Raw genomic sequence first — 19,326 nt, forward strand, 5'->3', positions numbered from 1 at the left:
CCGTATTCGAGTGTATCCATAAACGTAATATTATAAATTAAATCACATGTTAATTCTATGTATAGGCATCGCACATGCCTCACACGTTGCTACAATGTGCAAGGGTTAGAGCCGAGAGGATGAATCTCACTTTACAACCTTCGAATTTGGATAATGCTAAATCAGAAAAATATATCATAATTATTGAGAAAAATAAAAACGGATCGACATATTTTTTCTTGATTGGCCAAAACGAAAAAGATCGGGATTGCTTTATTCTTGAGGTAGCAAGCCCCAATCGCGAGATACTACATTTTGACCCTAGTTCTTTTACCAAGACTGTAAAATACATCTCCAACTAGTTGGGGATTCTAACGAAGAAAATATATAACAATAGTAAAAATGTTATATGCTGATGATTTAATTAGGGATGTTGACTATTATTATTGTTTCATCATTACAAGCTTGAATGACGCTAATAATTGGAAGACCCATGGCGTGTGTATAAGCAAGTTTTGTTATCAAATAAACAAAAATAATGAAAGAAGATTCTTATATTTTAGAAAGAAGATAAAAAGAGATGACGTATAAATTGTTTGTTTGGTGAATCTTCCCACACTTTGATCTTATGTTAATGTAACTAGGCTCCAAACGGTGACATGCATATACAATATTATTACAATCCGTTAGGCTACATGGAGAATAGAATATATATGTGTGCATGAGCCCTTTTTATATGTTTTTTTTTTTTAATTACCAAGAGGTTAATTATGCTTTTCATCCGAAAGAGTAAGGATTTAAATTACTCGTATGCATTTTTGGGATTGATATAATTGAGTACAATCGTTGGATTTTTTAAAATAAATTATAATAATTTTATCATTTATATATTTTTAGTTAATTATGCTCAATGGGGATCCATTGATCATAGCGAAATAATCCCTATATAATAAAATTGAAGTACACAACATTTTTTTTTAGACAATATAATTTTTATAAATTGGTTACAAAATAGGTTATATATTAAATATAGGTTGATTACATAAAAATGATATAGATTAGTTGGTCAATCTGTGGGCTATATGAATACACTTATTGGAATATTTTTTTAAAAAAATATTCCAATGATTTATACAATTTCAAAAATAAAATTTTTAGTATTCCATTTATTGTTACAAAATATGTACTGTTAAACATAAAAATATATTGTTAGATGTAAAAATAAATAAAATTTTAGCAATTTATCACACTTAATCGTGATTTTCGAGATCTTATTGTGCAATTAAAAGTAAAATCTTACCTAAGCATGGGTCGTATTAAAAAACTTTTACCAAACATGTTCAAAAATTAAAATAAAAACAAACTACAAACATAACCATTTCTCATACATAAAATTACAAAATTAACAATATAAACTTACAAAATAATTGTTTTTCAAGTCATCATATTTAGCATATGATTTTATTGCATGATGTTTTATCCAAAAAAATTTTAAAAAACAATCATATAAATTATATTTTATTCTAAAATTATAATATAAATAAAAAGATTTCAATTTGTGCTCTAGCACGGTCCTAATCTAGTTATTTTTATAACACTATCGTGTTGTGTATTTTATACTATCCTCTAGTCAAATATTATAATGTAAAATGTAAAAAATAAAACGCGAATATTGTGTATATTTTTCTAAAAAAGAAAAAATTAGTTAAAAAGGTACCGTACAGTGTTAACCAAAAGTCATTTTGAAAGTAAAGACTTTTTAAACACCTCATTGTTCTCACAAAGCGTCATCAATAGTTTAAATATGTAAATTAGGTCAATAAGTAATTAAAGTAAGTGGGATTGTGAGAGAGAAGATCACGTTAGTTAAAAAATACTGTAAAGAAAGGAGATTAGCACGTTTATAATAAGGTTGGACATAATTAGAAAACGACTCGTCACTCGTCATTCATGTGGTGACGATTCTAGTCTGGCAAATCATTTATCTACGAGCTCTCTGGCTAGTAAGAAATAGACGCTATGACATTGACACGGCCGTGCCATGCTAATTTAATTTCCGTAACTTGCTTTTCTAGAACGGGGACTCCTCTTCGGACACAAAACTAGTTAATTAGCTGTTTTTTTTGTTCTCTCCTTGAAGTTCAATATAATTGTTTCTTTGTGAGTTAAATTGTTGCAAAAAAAAAAAGTATTCTTCCTTATCAATTAAGAAATTCAATATAAAAGTTAATTTCAAAGATTACAAATTTATTTTTTAGAAAAGGACCAAATGGTGATAAAACTTGGTCGTCGCACGGTTGCGTAGTCCATTAATTCGATCACACTACTATATTGAAGATTAATTTCTGTTACTTTGATAGAAGCAACTGTAAAATACTTTTCCCTTAGTGGCGTGCGGCGACACGGCCAAGTTTCAGATCTCTCATCTCTTCTTGATATATGATACTATGTCATACAGTCATATGAGTCATATCCATTTATTTATGCTTTATAAAAGTCAAACTAATGCCTCTTTTATCAAACAGATATTTTATCCATTCAAACTGTTGAATTAATTTTTATTTTTCCTCAAAAATTAGGAACGTAGAATTGTATTTATAATTTTACAATGGAAACAAATGTTGGTAGAATATGGCCCGGATTTACATAACACCATATTCAGTAATATTTGGTATATACTTTAAATCATTTGATACAAATAATCTTATATAATAAGAGAAGATTTTTTCTAACTTTGCCTAATAATGTGACATTTGGCACTCTACTTCTGTGACACATGCCTTTCTCATTAATTTTAAATTTAACATTCTATTTTTTATTTAACTTTATTTAATTTGTATCTTATATGGTGTATAGTTTATTAAAAAAAAAAGATAATTGGTGTATAGTTTGTTTTTTGAATTTCAACATTGTTACAAAAATATCCTCCTTCCATTTTTTAGTTTTAGCTTATAATATATTTTATAATAAAATCATACACCATAGAACCTAAAAAAATTATTGGTCATCCCAACTAAAAAATATAAACAAATTGAAACCAAATAAAAATCAATCGTTTCATACTTTGAAAGTAAAAACTGAAACCAAATTAATTTATGATAGACTAAATTAAAAATATAAAATATTTTCAAATATATATATATAATTATATTATATTCAATAATCATATATAATGTATTAAAGATACAACTCAAATTTGTATTTAATAGTATTCTATAATTTACAGTTTGACTGTTTTTAAAACATATGTACTAAAAAAAATGGTATCATATTATAACTGCTTTATCTCTCCCAAGAAATAATAGAAAGCAATAGTTTCAAAATTAATTTATTGTTAATTATACCGTTTATTTTAAAATGATTAGAAATAGAGACAATTTATAGAAGATAAAAATATGTATATTAAATTTGACACACTTTTATTTTCATGAATTATTATTAAAAAAATAGTTCGACTTAGATAATAAGATATATGTTTTGTGATATAGTTTTAATAAATTATTTTAAAATGGACTTATCATATTATAAAATTATTTGTTGTTAACTATTACTTTTAGATATGAATAAAATTAATATATAGGACAACACAATTTATCTATCAAAGTAAGGTATTACACTTTTTTTTTCTTAGATACTTACCAGTTTTTTTTTTCCAAAAAAACTAAACTATAAATAAATTAGTTTATCATAATTATTTAATGAACATAAAAATAATAATTAACTTTGCTGTAACTAATTGTCCTATTACTATAAAATGGTTTCATACATGTCAAAGTAAAAAAAACTGAAACCAAACTAATTTATGGTAGACTAATTCAATGTAAAAGATTTTCTAATATATAAAAACTCACATTATATTCAATAATCATATATATTGTATAAAAGACACAACTCAAATTTTTATTTAATAGTAATTTGTAAGTTACATTTTGATTGTGTTTAAATTATATGTACTAAAAAAACATAATTGCTTTATCACCCTATGATATAACAGAAAACAATAATTTCAAAATTTATTTTATTGTTAATCATACTATTTATATTAAAAATAATTAGAAATAGAGACAATATATAGAAAATAAAAAATATATTAAATTTCACACACTTTTATTTTCATGAATTTTTATAAAAACTGGTTAAACTTATAGTATAAGATATTCGTTTTGTAATATCGTTTAAATAAATTATTTTAAAATTGATTTATCATATATAAAACTATTTTTTCTTAACTATTACTTTTAGATGACGACAAGAAAATTAATATATAGTACGACATAAAATTATCTTAATTATTTAACGAAAATATCATATATAGTTGACTTTACTATAAGTAATGGTCGTATTACTATAGTAACATACTGTTTAAATAATTTCAACAATACATTGTAATCAAAAATATTTACTAATATTTAAAAAAATTTGAAAACTAATTTAACATATTGTTATTGTCTATAAGATGACAAAAATGAAAATGTTCAAAAAAAAAAGTATTTTTGAAAAAGGTATCTCAAAAAGAGTGTTTCTAACAAATTCTCTAATTACTTTAACTTTCCTTTTTTCATGGGGAAAAATGTCATTAAAATCCCCAAGTCTACATTTTCGTTGATTTAAAACCCAAACTCTGCTTTTGGAGGAAAAAAACACAAATTATTTGTTGACTTTTAAATAAATCGCAAACTCTCGTTGACCTAACCTTTCGAGGCAAAACATTAAGTGGTCAAGCGGGGAAATTAAACGTGGTTAATTATCCATTAACGAGATCCGTTGATAGCAAAACGACAATGTTTACAACACCCTAAAATCCCTAAATTAAGAAATCGATTCCCAATTTCCCCAATTCACAAACCCTAATCGATCTCAATTTATCTTTTCTTTATCCTTTCTTCTTCTTCTTCGAGTTGACGAGATGAGTTCTAGCTCAAAGACATTGGTGGTAGCCTCGTTTGACCGTGGAGTGCCATTGAAGTGTGTTTGTGGAGCCGGTGTAATGATCTTTACATCGAGAACTGAAGAGAATCTTGGTCAACCGTTCTTCCGGTGTATAACAAAAAGAGATCTGGAATCTTCTCGTCATCGAAGATATCATGTTCGATTAGGGTTTGTGAATTGGGGAAATTGAGAATCGATTTCTCAATTTGGGGGGTTTTAAGGTGTTATAAACAGCGTCGTTTTGCTATTAACGAATCTCGTTAACGGATAATTAACCCCGTTTAATTTCTCCGTTTGACCACTTAATGTTGTGCCTCAAAAGGCTAAGTCAACGATAGTTTGCGATTTATTTGGAAGTCAACAAATAATTGGTGTTTTTTCCCTCCAAAATCAGAGTTCAGGTTTTAAATCAACGAAAATGTAGACTTGGGGATTTTAATGACATTTTTCCCTTTTTTCATGACCCTTCTATTAAACAATATTTAACATATATAAATTATAAATTGTAGTTGAATCGTAGTGTTAAGAATATTATTTTTTAAGATATATATTAACAATTACATCTGTAAATTTCATATATAATTGATTAAAACCTTTATTTTATATTTCAAGTTAATAATGCGTACATAAACCACGCATCGTGTGGACTACTTTCTAGTAGTCTTACATGATTATGTATTTGTATTTCATCTCGATCAGAATATTCCGTTCTTCAAATTAAATGGGGGATGTATACTCAGGTCCACTGAATAATTACGACAAGCACTTGATTCGGAATCTGCAGCTAAAGTCTTGCAACGAGATGGTACGTTCTGCAAAACATCACGTTTCCATGAATATGGTGACTAGACAATGAGTCGAGATCTACTTTGATCGTTCAACAGATATGTTACACGGAAACTCACATAGTTTGAAAATTTCATATTTTCCCAAATTTAAGAAAATTGACAGCGGGATAATGACATTGACATGTTCACCAATGTAAACTTCCAAAAGTTGGCACAAGTGAACCAAACAAAATTAACAACAAAGTGTCGACGGTTTAAACAAAATTGATTAGCAATTTAGATTAGTGGTGCATGGCACTCTTAACAAAATTACAAGTGAAATTGTTTCTTTCATGGTTGATGAAAAATGGCTTTCGCTCTCATACACAATTGTTGTTTGAATTTGATTCAATAACTTGTCATTGTACGTATAAAATAGTTGGTCACACCGTCCGTGTAAAAATAACAATCACACATCGATGTATATATAGCTAAGGGTAACCATGTAACAGAGTATGTCATCGGAGAGATATAATAACATGTTTTTTTTTTTTTTTTTTTCCAAAGCACCCTAAAATCTTTATTTTGTGGGTTAAAGTCGTAATCACACCTCAAAAATATTACGCAATTATTTTTTCTAAAAACTTAAAAATTAATATTGTCCAAAATTCCAAATAACTTCCTAAAATTTGGCTATCTAATTCAAACCGTACCTTCAAAAAAAAACACCAATTTCAATATAATACTGGGCCGTCACAAATACCACAAAAGAGGATTTAACACAACTTCAGCCCAAGGCTATTTTCGTCATTTGATCGCCACCTTAAAAAAACCCTAATCTCCAATACCGACTTATAAACCTATATAAACACTTCCCACACACCAAACCTAATTCATCTCACACTTCTTCAGCCGATTCATCCTCTAGGGTTTATTATTATAGCTTAGCCTTCGAATCATTACCTCTGTTAGCTTTGTTCTTGATGTGATTTTAGTTTTTAGATCTGGAATAGTTTTTATATATGGCTTCATCAGATAGTCGATGTGGATTTGTCCGTTCCCATATGATTCGTTCCCTTGAAGCAATATGAATCGTGTTGCTCTTAGTTCTATATAATCGCTCTCTAGTCACTTTAGTAATCATTACTGTTAATTCTAGTATTGATACTACTGATTAGGAAGCATTACTTGAGCAGCTACATCTCTCTTTATTAGGTTTTGTCTTAAATCTTTGTATTTTGTGTTTGGGAAGAACAGTGATGAGTCAGTTTACAGACCTGTAATGATTGCGGTAATGATCGCATTATTATGAACATCTAAGGGACTGAGTTCTTCCTTGTTTAGATTTTGATTGTGTCTTAGGGTTTAGGTGTGGCTTTTACATTGATATAAAGATTCATGCTTTGAATATTTTTTTGGATATGTGAAGCTTGTTGTGAAGTGTATTAGCCTACAGCAAATTTAGTTTCCCTCGCTATCCTGTTCTTCAAATTTTTAATGATGTTTCTTAGGACGTCGGGGAACAATATTTTGTGTGTGTTTTGATGGTTTTTTTCATTGCAATGGGATTCAAATGATGAACACTTTGCCAAGTTGTTGAATGCTTAGAGATTTCTGAGTATTATGAATAACTCTTGTATAGGAAGATCTGATGATTTCCTCTGTTTTTTTAAAAGTTTTTGTGTGGTTTTGGTTGGGAAGCCTGTGATGATTAGATTGAATGGTTGCTGAAACTTGAGTGTTGAAAAGCATCTTACTTGACTAGGACGGTCTGAGGCTTATTTGATTGTTTTATATTTTCTGAAGTTTGTTTTTGTGGATTGACAATGTTTGTGTGGTGGTTGTGAATGATGAGAAACAAAAATCAAAATACAGTTATCCCTGGCTTAGGCTTTTAAAGTCGTTGCTGAGTCTTTTGTAATCTGACACACACCACAACGTTTTTCCTATCTTAAATCCGTTTAATGTTTTTTGTTTGTAGTAGTTTTATAATTTTATTGTTTTGTTCTCAAGGTTCGTTTTACAATTGAAATATTATCAATTTGTTGTTTTTGACTTTATAAATTTGTTTGCTTGGTATGAATTGCAAGGCAAAGGGCTTCGTGTACCAGTTCCATTTCAGGTCAACTATGTTCCTTGAAAGGCAATCGTTTCAAAGTAGTCCCGTTGTTACAAAGATTTCTAGACGTGCTAATGTTACCTACACTTCTGGAGCTGTCGAGAGGAATGCTAAATTCTTTTGTACTTTAGCATTAGTGAGATGTTTGTACTTGAAGTCATGGAATGTGATAATTTAAATGTATTACTTCTTGTATCACTATTCAATTAAATCATGTTGTCAATTAGAATGTCGTGCTGTTATACTTTGCACATTACTCTTCAACACTATGTCATTACAATATGATCGGTTTTAATAAATAACGTAAATGGAGGCTCATTACTGATGAACGTTATTTCAATAGGCTACAACTACTTAATGGGGTCGAACCATCTCTGGATTTACATCATCTACTCGGCAACCATGGATTTGATTCACACCATTCTCAATCTTCTTCTCCCTCCTCTTACCATTAGCTTTCTCGTTCTATTTTACCCATTATATCTTTTTATCAAACTCGTGAGCTGTCTTTACAAGCACCTTTGGTTTGAAAATGTTGCCGGAAAAGTAGTTTTAATTACCGGAGCTTCTTCCGGCATTGGAGAGGTTGTTAGCTTGTTTTGGATGCTATATGCTTTTATTATTATCATCTTTAATTATTGTTATTACTATAGTCTTTTATGTCCAAATATTATTTGAATTGTTTTGTTGGGTTCCAAAAACTAAAAGCATGTGGCATACGAGTACGCAAAGAAAGGAGCATGTTTAGCTCTTGTTGCTCGAAGAAAGGATCGTCTAGAGATAGTAGCAGAAACATCACGTCAATTAGGATCGGGTGATGTCATTATCATACCTGGTGATGTTTCTAACGTTGAGGACTGCAAGAAGTTTATCGATGAGACAATTCTTCATTTCGGAAAATGTAAGTACTAAATATTGTTATGATTGTGAAATTCTAGCTTCTTATGATTTTTTAGTCAAATTGTAACTCATTATGCTAATCAAGTTATTATATCTAAACAGTGGACCACCTTATCAACAATGCTGGGGTACCTCAAACTATTCTTTTCGAAAATTTCACCCAAATTCAAGACGCTAATCATATAATGGTGAGTTTCTTTTTAAGTATCCATTTACAATTATATTATTAATCCCTATATTAAGAAAAATGCTTAGCTGTTGTCGAACATGATTTTGATTGCTTCATAAAAATACAACTTTTTCGATAAATTCTAGTTTTCTATACAAAAACATTTCATCTCCTGTTTCTCATTAGCGTTCACAACTTTACTGAATCAAAGCACCAAAATAATTTGGTTACATACTTACATTTAAAAATTAACATAATCTTTAGACATTTAGTTAATGTTATAATCTGAAACATAATATTTGTTTGGATCAAGAAACAAACCCTACATAGATTGACTAGTTGTATCTAATTTGTGTGTAATGTATATTAAGGATATCAACTTTTGGGGCTCCACATACATAACTTATTTTGCCATTCCTCATCTTCGAAAAAGCAAAGGAAAAATCGTTGTGACTACTTCTGCTTCAGCAGTTATACCTTTGCCATCGGCAAGCGTCTATTCAGTAAAATTTTCTTTACAGAATCTTTTTCATACTTCTCATATACAGAAATGTTTTATATAATATTGATATTTCTTTGGTATGGTGCATATATAGGCAAGTAAAGCAGCTTTATTAAAATTCTTTGAAACGTTAAGAGTTGAGATCAGTCCAGATATCAAAATAACAATTGTTATCCCTGGATTCATATCTACTAATATGACCACTCCTCTATTTATAGATATGGTCAGTAGTAACATTTGTACATAACATTTTTTTTTCGCCTCATTTGTAATACCTTATATATATTTGACATTAACTAATATATGTGCTTTATGGAAATATAGTATGGTTCAGATTTAATCCTCTCAGAATCAGTGAGTAAATGCGCAAAATCGATCTTCAAAGGTATTGCTAGAGGAGAGACATACATAGCAGAGCCATCTTGGATAAAATGGATCTTTATGATACAAAAAGTTTGTCCTGAAATTGTTGACTACGTACTCAACTACATATTTGTTCGCTATGGCAAACCTTACCTCAAGCGTGATTGATCATAACGGTCTATCCAAGATCTCAGGTCTTCAACTATGGCTGTGTTACGTTGTCAATTTGTTCATTATGGACATGAAGCATACACTTTGTGTTATATTACGTTATTGCATATAAGTCTTTTACTTTCTCCTTTTCTCTTTCTTCATATTTGTTTTTTTTTTTTTTGAATTTAATGTTAAATTATATTCAAAAGAAAAATAAATGTTTTACAAAGTTTATGTTCGAAAAAACTTTGACCAGTTTGATATAAATTCATTCAGTAGAATCTTGCTGCAAACCAAGTGCTCTGGCCGCATGGTAGTGTGCTGAGTCGGTTTCGAACATTCTTGTCTATTAGGGTGATCAAGTGCTCTGGCGTTAAAGAACTTTCTCCATGCCGTCGTCCGTTTCTTTCTCTCCAAAGCGAGTAGATGGTAGTTTGGAGAGCATAACCCAAGATGAACTTGTGTGTTTTATCCAGAGCATTACCGGTAAGAAGAGTGATGACTTCTCTCCAATGGCTTGTGTATTTGTCAGCAAGTAACTTTTGTACTAACCCTTCCCACACCAGCTCTGAATATGAACATTTGAAAAAAAGATGCTCTGTTGTTTCTTGCGGATGATTGCAAAGGATGCAGCTTGCGTTTACCTGAGGATTCCATTTCTGCAGTTTGTCACCTGTTGCGACTCTGTTTTTTACTACCAACCAGGTGAGGAAAGCGTACTTTGGAGTGGCATGTGTGAACCAGATTGCTTTGTAGGCAGTCAGTTGTGGATGAGCTGCATGTATATGGGTCCATGTATCTTTGGTTGAGAAGCTACTTCGGTAGCAGTCGTTTTTACCCTTCCATAAAGGTATATCATGAGCGTCGTCAGAACGACTTAATTGCTGCTTCTGTATTTCCTCCTCGATAGCAATAAACAAAGGGAACCGATGCCTATGTCTCCTCTACATATTCATAACATCCGCCATAGTGCTTGGTTTTGTGATACCAAGGTCTATAAAACCTCGTGTATCGTGTAAATAACCTAGCGGACTCCAGTTGTCGTACCAGAAGGATGTTGATGCACCATTGTGCACTTCCATCTTAAAAAACTGCTTTGCAAGGTACCTATATTTCAGTAGCTTTCTCCAAATCCAAGAGCCAGAGGTTGTGTTTTCTTTTTCAGCCCAGAAAGAACCAGTTCGAATGAGGGACCGTTTCACCCAATCAACCCAGAGAGAGCTCCTAGCTGAACAGATTCGCCAAATCAGTTTGAGCATACTAACCTTATTTGCTTCCTCGAGTGATCTTAACCCCAATCCACCTTCACTCTTTGGTAAGCAGACCTCTGACCAAGCGACTTTAGCTTTCTTTGCGTTCAGGGAAGGTCCAGACCACAAGAAAGCGGAGCATAATCGATCAATCTCTTGGATACACGCTTTAGGGAGTCTATAAGCTGATATCCAGAAATTTGTCAGATTAAAGAGCACCGAAATTTGTCAGACACATATCGTCCTGCAAAAGATAGCATTCTAGCTGTCCAGGAAGCTATTCGCATGCATATTTTTTCGATAAGAGGGAGGTAGTCCCCTGAGGTCATCCTGCTTGACAAAAGCGGCAAGCCCAAATACCGTACTGGCAATGATCCAGACGCAAACGGGAAATCATGGAGAATCTCTTCTCTCTGGGTCGCGGAGACGCCAGCAGTGTATAGCAGCGTATTTTTTCGATAAAAGGGAGGTAGTCCCCTGAGGTCATATTTGTTTCAATTTGTTTTACTATTGTTTATGTTTTTCAAATAAAACTAAATTGTATTATTATATTTTATGTATCGCATCTAGTATTAAAATGTTACCCATAAGTAGTAGTTGTGCAAAAGAACACGGATATTAAACATGAAGTTCGGGAAAGAGTTCTTGTCTCAGTTGGTGCCAAAGAAATCATCAGATTCAACCAACAATGCACATCTTCCTCATGGTGGTGCCAAGAACAGCGGAGGATTAAACCCGAAAATGACTCTGTACATTGCGTTTAGCGGTTTAGTCTCGACCCTGGAAGACATAAACGCGGTCATACTCATGATGTCTAAGAAGGTGTACAGTTGACAGCAACGTCGGCAATGCCGGTCGGGCCCGATTCTTGTTAACACAACCTCGAGTCACGGTTGCGAGACAATCTATGGCGAACGAGGAAGGAGGAGAGTACTAAAATATGCTCGCTAACAAGTGAGACGAGTTGTGATCTTCAATAAATTATTTTATTTGTCCACTTGAATATGAGTATTTCACATATACTTCCCACTGAACTGTTTTTTTTTTCCTAATACGGTTGGATTTAAATGAAATCCTCATTTAAGTTAATGATTCTATTACTCCTAAGCAATCGGGTCTCGGGTAAATCGATATAAGATCTAGAGATCCTATTCGGTAATTTACAAAAAATTCGGTTCGGTATGGTTAGTAACTGGCCGGGTTCGGAGCAGTTTTCTACTCCAATACAAAATCCGAAATAACCCGAAATTTTTCCGGGTTATAATCGGTTCGGTTATTTTCAGTAACCAAAATACTCAAATAACTGACTAAAACCCGAGATAACCGATTAAAATTATAAATACCTATGTAAATAACCAAAATAACCGATTAAACCATAGCCCATTCGGTAATTCTGCTTAACCCGAACCCTACCCGATACCGCTTTTATTGGTTCGGTTCCGGTACGGTTCTTCGATACCGGATATGATGCCCATGGCTAGCCTTAGTGGGTCAAGGCCTTATTAGGCCTTTAGGTTAAACAGATCTAAAACGGTGGCCCAATATACTTAAGTTACAACCCGAACCCGCACCGAAGTCCATTTTACCAAGGCCTCTTAGTCCATTCGGTAATTCTGCTTAACCTGAACCCTACCCGATACCGTTTTTATTGGTTCGGTTCCGGTACGGTTCTTCGGTACCGGATATTATGCCCAGGGCTAGATTCTATAGTATAAACTTTAAAGTAAAAGAGTGTGCCTTTATGGTGATGATATTCACCACAAGGTGCCTTTCTAGTGGTGCTTTTGTGTTTGATTGTGTGTTATTGTAAGGCAAATGATATGATGACGCTTTAAGAGATCTAATATTGTCTATGTGTAGCTGTTCCATTTCAGGCTTTGAACCAACAAGAACTGGATTAGCAATTCTCCCTTGAGAATTCCAAAAATTGCAAAGTAATCCCAATATTAATGACTTCCGGATGTGAGTTGACAAATTTATTTGTACTATTCTTTTTTTTGACGGAAATTTTTTGTGTAACGTTTTGTTTACCACCCATCAATTATTTTGATTATCAAAATGGCGTACGTACGTTTTGTATTTGCACATTGCTATCAAACTTTTAAGTCTTTTCAGTGAAGGTTCTAACTTCTAACTGCCTCCATTATGTCAAACGCATGATAGTCACACACATGAAGGCATATAGATTAACTTCTCATCACTTGATATTTTTTTATAAAAAGATATCGATGAAGGTCTCACTATATGAGGTCCAAATACTTATTGAGGTCCAACAAACACCTTTTCATTTATGACTCGGCAATAACTAAAATTCCTCCTTCGTTTCTACTAATAGACTTCTATTGTCAAGTACAAGTTTGAGGGATCGAAAAAACAAGTAGAGGAGTAGGTTGTGTAAATCAACAATAATAACATGGATATGCTTCACATTATTCTCAATCTTCTTCTTCCTCCTCTTACCATCAGTTTTCTCGTCCTGTTTTACTCATTTTATCTTTTGATTAAACTCGTGAGTTGTCCTACAAGCACCTTTGCTCTGATAATGTTGCAGGAAAAGTAGTTCTAATTACCGGAGCTTCCTCCGGTATTGGAGAGGTTAGCTTGTTTTGGCTGATATGCTTCTTTTATATATATATAACTAGAAAGTTATCCACGCGATACGTAGGTTATAAAATCAAATATTTTGTATGTAAAATAAAATTTTCATTAAATTATATATGAAATGTACATGATATTATTTATATATGCCTTGAAAAGAATTTAAAAATATACATTTATAATTATGAAGTGTGTTAATAGAGGGACAATTTTCACAAATTGCATAAAAATAAGTTTTGGTTTTAAATTTAGCACATTATTTCTAAAATTCTAAAAATACTAAAATAGTATAATGCTTTTAATCTTATACTCTAAATACTAAATCATATATCTTCAAAATTATACCCTAAATGGTGTAAGCTTTTTTCGGCATAATGACGGATGTAATAAGGGTTACAGAAAAATAGACATGAGGTATGATTGGTAACTCAAACAATACCAATGCGATATAAAAGTAGTCTTGCTTTTGTACAGGTTAATCTACTTGTTAATTTATACCACTTTTAACGATTGAAATATATCTATGATGAAATTATTGATGTTACAATATGTAGTTATGTACATATATATATATATATATCGAATATTTTACAATAGATCTCTGTAATGTTTTTTCGTATAATGCGAAAGTATATTGTAAAGTTTGGGAAGTGATTCCAAAGAGGCATAAAGAAGTACATGATCTTTTGACCATGTACATATGCATTACACGGTAAAATTAGGCTCAAATTTTTATCAATATGCAAAGTAAAATATATTTTTGTAATGGAGATAAAGAGCTTTTAAAAATAGAAAACAAAGCAAATTTACGAAACATAAACCAAGAAATATATTGTAGTTGAAGATCAGACGACTTGAGAGGTATAATATTATGAGTGAATGTTCAAAGCCAAAGAAATTGTGCTTTAGGAGTCGAGCATTGGGTTCATCTTTATCACTAAAGACTTCCAACTATAATTTGAAAGTTAAAAAATACATTACAAAACAATGCAAAAACGTTAAAATTATGACTATCATAAAACATAATCCTTTGAAAGAGGCTAATAAATATTGACAAGACTCTGATACCAAAATAAATAAATAAATAAATACCATGGGAAATGATGGGAAAAGAAAGATATATAGTGCGTGATCGTTTTCTTCATTATTAATCATGTGAGCATTGGATCTTATATAATATACTAAACATTTTATGAAGTTTGTAAGAAATTGTTTTGATACATTATTCTGAGTAAACACATTCATGGCAATAAATACAGTTATAAAACATATTAATTGTAATTAATTCTGTCATATGCATTATTGCAACATGAACCGTTTGAACAAAAGAAAACGTCCACCGATAATGTCTTGATGGTAATTGATTGAGCGAAGTAAATGTAACCTAAATAAACTGAACATATAAAATTTCTCAAATTAAAAAATGTGTGTAGACAATTTAGTTTTAGATTAGCAATAATGTGTCTTTTATTTCATTAAAATTGAAAAAAACAAAATGGCACGTGTTAAAGAAATAGAGTGGTGACAAATGACAATTCCTCATAATTGTACTTTATTATAGTTTAATATATATAATAAAGATTGACATGTGAAACCGATAAAAATAGTTAAGTAAAGTTACGGTTGTGATAAAAAATTTAGTGAAGAATTTATAAATCGTAAAAAAAATAGAATAATTATATATTCTTGTAAAATATATTATTATTTTTATTTAACAAAAGTAAACTATATAGATATTTTGCTATGAAATAATACTAAATAAAAAAACCAAAAATAATTAAAGATTTGGTAGACGAAGAGTGAAACGACATGATCCGTTTTTTTAAAAATAATAAATAATAAATAATACTAAAATAATAAACAACAACTAGTGGTCTCATACACACTAGCCACCTAACCACAATCACAACCAACAGCGAAAATAACAGATACCAATATCCAAACAATAATCCAATAACTAATAACCAATAATCAAATATAACAATACTCCAATATCAAACAACAGGAAACAAGGAACCAACAACCTAGCAAGTTCTAAAGACCCAACTCTAGCAACCTACCAATGCGAGACAACATCCAATCGAGTCCCTAGAACATCCTCCTCTTCATTGCCTTGATTCCACGATCACACTTTGCCTTTACCTGCACCACAAACACATATTGTAATGCATGAGTATTTTATAAACACTTAGCATGCATCGACCGACGCATGCTCGATATAGCACAAAAACCCTAGAGTTTAAGTGTCGTCCTCGCATTTGAATCGACCGACGCACAGAGTGCATCGACCGATGCAATGCCGAGCATCGTTTTCCCCCGAAGCTTCTCGCCGGATTTTTGTTCCTGTAACCACAAAACACAATCCCAAGCCACAAGAAAGCTTCCAATCGTCCCAAATACCAATCTATCAAGTCTAACAACACATAACACGCAAATTAGAGAGATCTCTAGCTTAGATAAGTCATGGTCCTGCACTTACCTTTGCCAAGACGAATCTGAACCTCAAATAAGCAAAACAACGCTCCTAGGAAGCTCCTACAACGATCCCAGCTACAGATCTCTACATGAACAGCCTCAAATCTCCAGGAAAACTCCAAGAACACCAAAAACACTCTTTATCTCTTTTCTCTCTCTCAAAAGCGGTCAAAACAACTAATGAGACCAAATATACGACTTAAGGGTTTTTCCCCTTTTCCCTTTGCCCAAAACGCAGCGTTTCACTTAAACTCGTCCGCAGAAACAACCTTGCATCGACCGATGCAATCTCTAAACCGGGATTTCGGTTCGCGGATGTTACAAAGAGTAAAGAAATTTAAAGAAAAATTAGTGAGGAATTTACAGATTGTATAAAGTAAAATAGATATATTCTTGTAAAATGGATTACTTTTTTTTTCCAAAGTAAACTATATAGATTTTTGTTATGAAATAATACTAAATAATACAAACCCAAAATAATTAAAGATTTGGTAGTGGAAGATAAAAGAAATAAATACTTTTCTAAGTAAATAAATTTAAAGGATCAAAATTCTAATTAATGCACAGGATGAAATAATACTAAATAATACAGACCCAAAATAATTAAAGATTGAGAATTTGTTAAAAATACCCTTTTTGGGATACTCCTTTTCAAAAATACCCTTCTTTTTGAACATTTTCATTTTTACTCTCTTTTACATAATTTCAATATGTTAAATTAATTTTAAGAATTTTTTTTTTTAGGTTTGGGTTCTCATTTTACATTTTGGATATAGTTTTGAGGGGTTAGAGTTTTGTATTTGGAGTTTAGAGTTTAGAATTTAGTAATTTTATTCATAGAAAAGGTGTATTTTTGAAAATGATCAACATGAAAGGGTATTTTTAAAAAGTGATATAGGAAAAAAAGGTATTTTTGAAAATCTCCATTTGGTAGAGAAAGATAAAAGAAATAAATATTTTTCTAAGTAAATAAATTTAAAGGATCAAACTTCAAATTAATGCAAATGATACATGTCGCAAAAAATAAAACACCAAATATCGCATCGATAAACAAAGTTAAAAAAAACCTTGTCATATTATATAAAATTATTATCATGTTTAATCATTGTTATTAGTCTTACGTAAAAGTTTATCAACGGATGCTTAAGTAATTATTATTGACTAGTAATTCTAGTCGTTACATTTTTGTTCACTATATAATTTGAGGATAATTAGATTTATTATTTTAAACGATATATAATATACAAATTATTATTGATTTAAACACAATTAAGAAATTTATTATTTATATATCACATGAGATGATTTAGATTTGGTTTATATATATATATATATATAGATAGATATATTGTTTCTTGAGGTTCTAACGTGTTATGGATTGAGTTGTTTCTTTATTTATTTGATGATAGCTAGACGACTATGCGTTGTGATATTGTTTTTTTTTTTTTTTTTGGTAACAATTTTGTAAAGCATGATCCTATTATTGATGTTTCATTGTTTTGTTGGGTTCCAAAAACTAAAGCATGTGGCATACGAGTACGCAAAGAAAGGAGCATGTTTAGCTCTTGTTGCTCGAAGAAAGGATCGTCTAGAGATAGTAGCAGAAACACTACGCCAATTAGGAATAGGATCGGGTGATGTCATCATTATACCTGGTGATGTTTCTAATGTTGATGACTGCAAGTAGTTTATCGATGAGACAATTCTTCATTTCGGGAAACGTACGTACTCGAATAAAAGGATTATTATCTATATTACTGTTATGATTATGAACTTCTAACTTTTTGTGATTTTTTGGTCAAATTGGTTACCATTATGCTAATCAAGTGGACCACCTTATCAACAATGCTGGGATACCTCAAGCTGTTCTTTTCGAACATTTCACCCAAATTCAAGACGCTAATCATATAATGGTGAGTATCTTTTAAATTTTCCATTTACAATTTTATTAGTAGTCTCTATATTAAGAAAAATGCTTAGCTGTTGTTGAACATAATTTGGATTGCTTCAAACACAAGTATTAGTTTTGTCCGATGTAGCGCATTAGCTAAATTTCTCTTTGAAAGTATTGGTTTGCTTTTGCGATTACTCTTAAAATGTAAGTTCATTGAAAAAACAACTTTTCAAAATTCTAGTTTTCTATACAAAAACATTTCACCTCAATTTTTATATAATTTGTGTTTAATGTATATTAAGGATATCAACTTTTGGGGCTCAACATACATAACTTATTTTGCCATTCCTCATCTTCGAAAAAGCAAAGGAAAAATCGTTGTGACTACTTCTGCTTCGGCAAATATACCTTTGCCATTGTCAAGCGTCTATTCAGTAATTTTTTCCTTACAAAATCTTTTACATACTTCTCATATACAGAAATATTTTATATGATATATTGATATTTCTTTGGTATGATGTATAGGCAAGCAAAGCAGCTTTATTAAAATTCTTTGAAACGTAAGAGTTGAGATCAGTCCGGATATCAAAATAACAATTGTGATGCCAGGATATATATCTACGGATATGGGCACTCCTCGATTTATAGAAATGGTCAGTAATAACATTTGTACAATATTTTTAGACCTTAATTATATATATGACAATATATATTTTATGTGTGTTAATGCTTTATATAAAATATAGATTGGTTCAGATTTCATCCTTTCGGAATCAGTGAGTAAATGCGCAAAAGCGATCTTCAAAGGTATTGGTAGAGGAGAGACATACATAGCAGAGCCATCTTGGATAAAATGGATTTTTTTGATACGAAATGTTTGTCCTGAAATCGTTGACTACGTAGTCAACTATTTATTTGTTCGTTATGCCAAACCTTTCTGCAAGCGTGATTGATTCTATCGATCTATCCAAGATCTCTAGTCTTCAACTACGGCTGTGTTGTCATTATGGACATGAAACTTTTACTTTGTTACATCTAAGTCTTTTACTTTCTCTTTTTCCCTTTCTTCATATTTGTTTCAGTTTGTTTTAGAATCGAACATTCCGTATAAATAAAGTCGATTCAATTGGATATAATTGTTCTAGAATTGGTATGTATCATTATAAGATCTTTGTACCTACATTAATATTAGCTTCAAAATGTGTCGCAAATTCTTTCGAGTCGACTT

At 31.1% G+C, this 19,326-nt stretch overlaps 1 protein-coding gene, 4 non-coding genes and 1 pseudogene across 6 annotated transcripts; all 6 read left to right on the top strand.

Moving 5' to 3' along the window:
- Positions 1-6,576: 6,576 nt before the first annotated feature.
- On the top strand, positions 6,577-10,127 carry LOC104780532 (11-beta-hydroxysteroid dehydrogenase-like 2). The gene is made up of 6 exons (XM_010505033.2): positions 6,577-8,379; positions 8,503-8,695; positions 8,797-8,882; positions 9,235-9,366; positions 9,460-9,588; positions 9,690-10,127. The coding sequence occupies exons 1-6, from the start codon at positions 8,119-8,121 to the stop codon at positions 9,894-9,896; spliced, it is 1,008 nt and encodes a 335-aa protein (XP_010503335.2). The 5' UTR covers positions 6,577-8,118; the 3' UTR covers positions 9,897-10,127.
- LOC147945949 (small nucleolar RNA SNORD25) lies at positions 6,925-7,009 on the top strand. Its single transcript, XR_015597941.1, has one exon. It is a non-coding gene; the product is annotated as a small nucleolar RNA SNORD25 (small nucleolar RNA).
- On the top strand, positions 7,047-7,206 carry LOC147945950 (small nucleolar RNA snoR136). Its single transcript, XR_015597989.1, has one exon. It is a non-coding gene; the product is annotated as a small nucleolar RNA snoR136 (small nucleolar RNA).
- On the top strand, positions 7,256-7,330 carry LOC147945951 (small nucleolar RNA snoR64a). Its single transcript, XR_015597896.1, has one exon. It is a non-coding gene; the product is annotated as a small nucleolar RNA snoR64a (small nucleolar RNA).
- Positions 7,515-7,608, top strand: LOC147945952 (small nucleolar RNA R38). Its single transcript, XR_015597956.1, has one exon. It is a non-coding gene; the product is annotated as a small nucleolar RNA R38 (small nucleolar RNA).
- Positions 10,128-13,425: 3,298 nt separating the features above from the next.
- On the top strand, positions 13,426-19,234 carry LOC104780533 (11-beta-hydroxysteroid dehydrogenase-like 2; annotated as a pseudogene). Its single transcript, XR_015596165.1, has 6 exons — positions 13,426-13,726; positions 17,727-17,925; positions 18,032-18,117; positions 18,401-18,532; positions 18,624-18,751; positions 18,845-19,234. The product of XR_015596165.1 is annotated as an 11-beta-hydroxysteroid dehydrogenase-like 2 (transcript).
- The last annotated feature ends 92 nt before the right edge of the window (positions 19,235-19,326 follow it).

This window comes from Camelina sativa, chromosome 4 (assembly GCF_030686135.1).
Source record: "Camelina sativa cultivar CO46 ecotype springtype chromosome 4, ASM3068613v1".
In the NCBI taxonomy this organism is placed as follows: domain Eukaryota; kingdom Viridiplantae; phylum Streptophyta; class Magnoliopsida; order Brassicales; family Brassicaceae; genus Camelina; species Camelina sativa.

Bases quoted from the DNA above. Each gene is read 5' to 3' on its own strand.
- LOC104780532 (XM_010505033.2), top strand. From the start codon at position 8,119: ATGAACGTTATTTCAATAGGCTACAACTACTTAATGGGGTCGAACCAT. The intron at 8,380-8,502 runs GTTGTTAGCTTG...AAAAACTAAAAG, and splicing joins CTTCTTCCGGCATTGGAGAG to CATGTGGCATACGAGTACGC. The intron at 8,696-8,796 runs GTAAGTACTAAA...ATATCTAAACAG, and splicing joins AATTCTTCATTTCGGAAAAT to TGGACCACCTTATCAACAAT.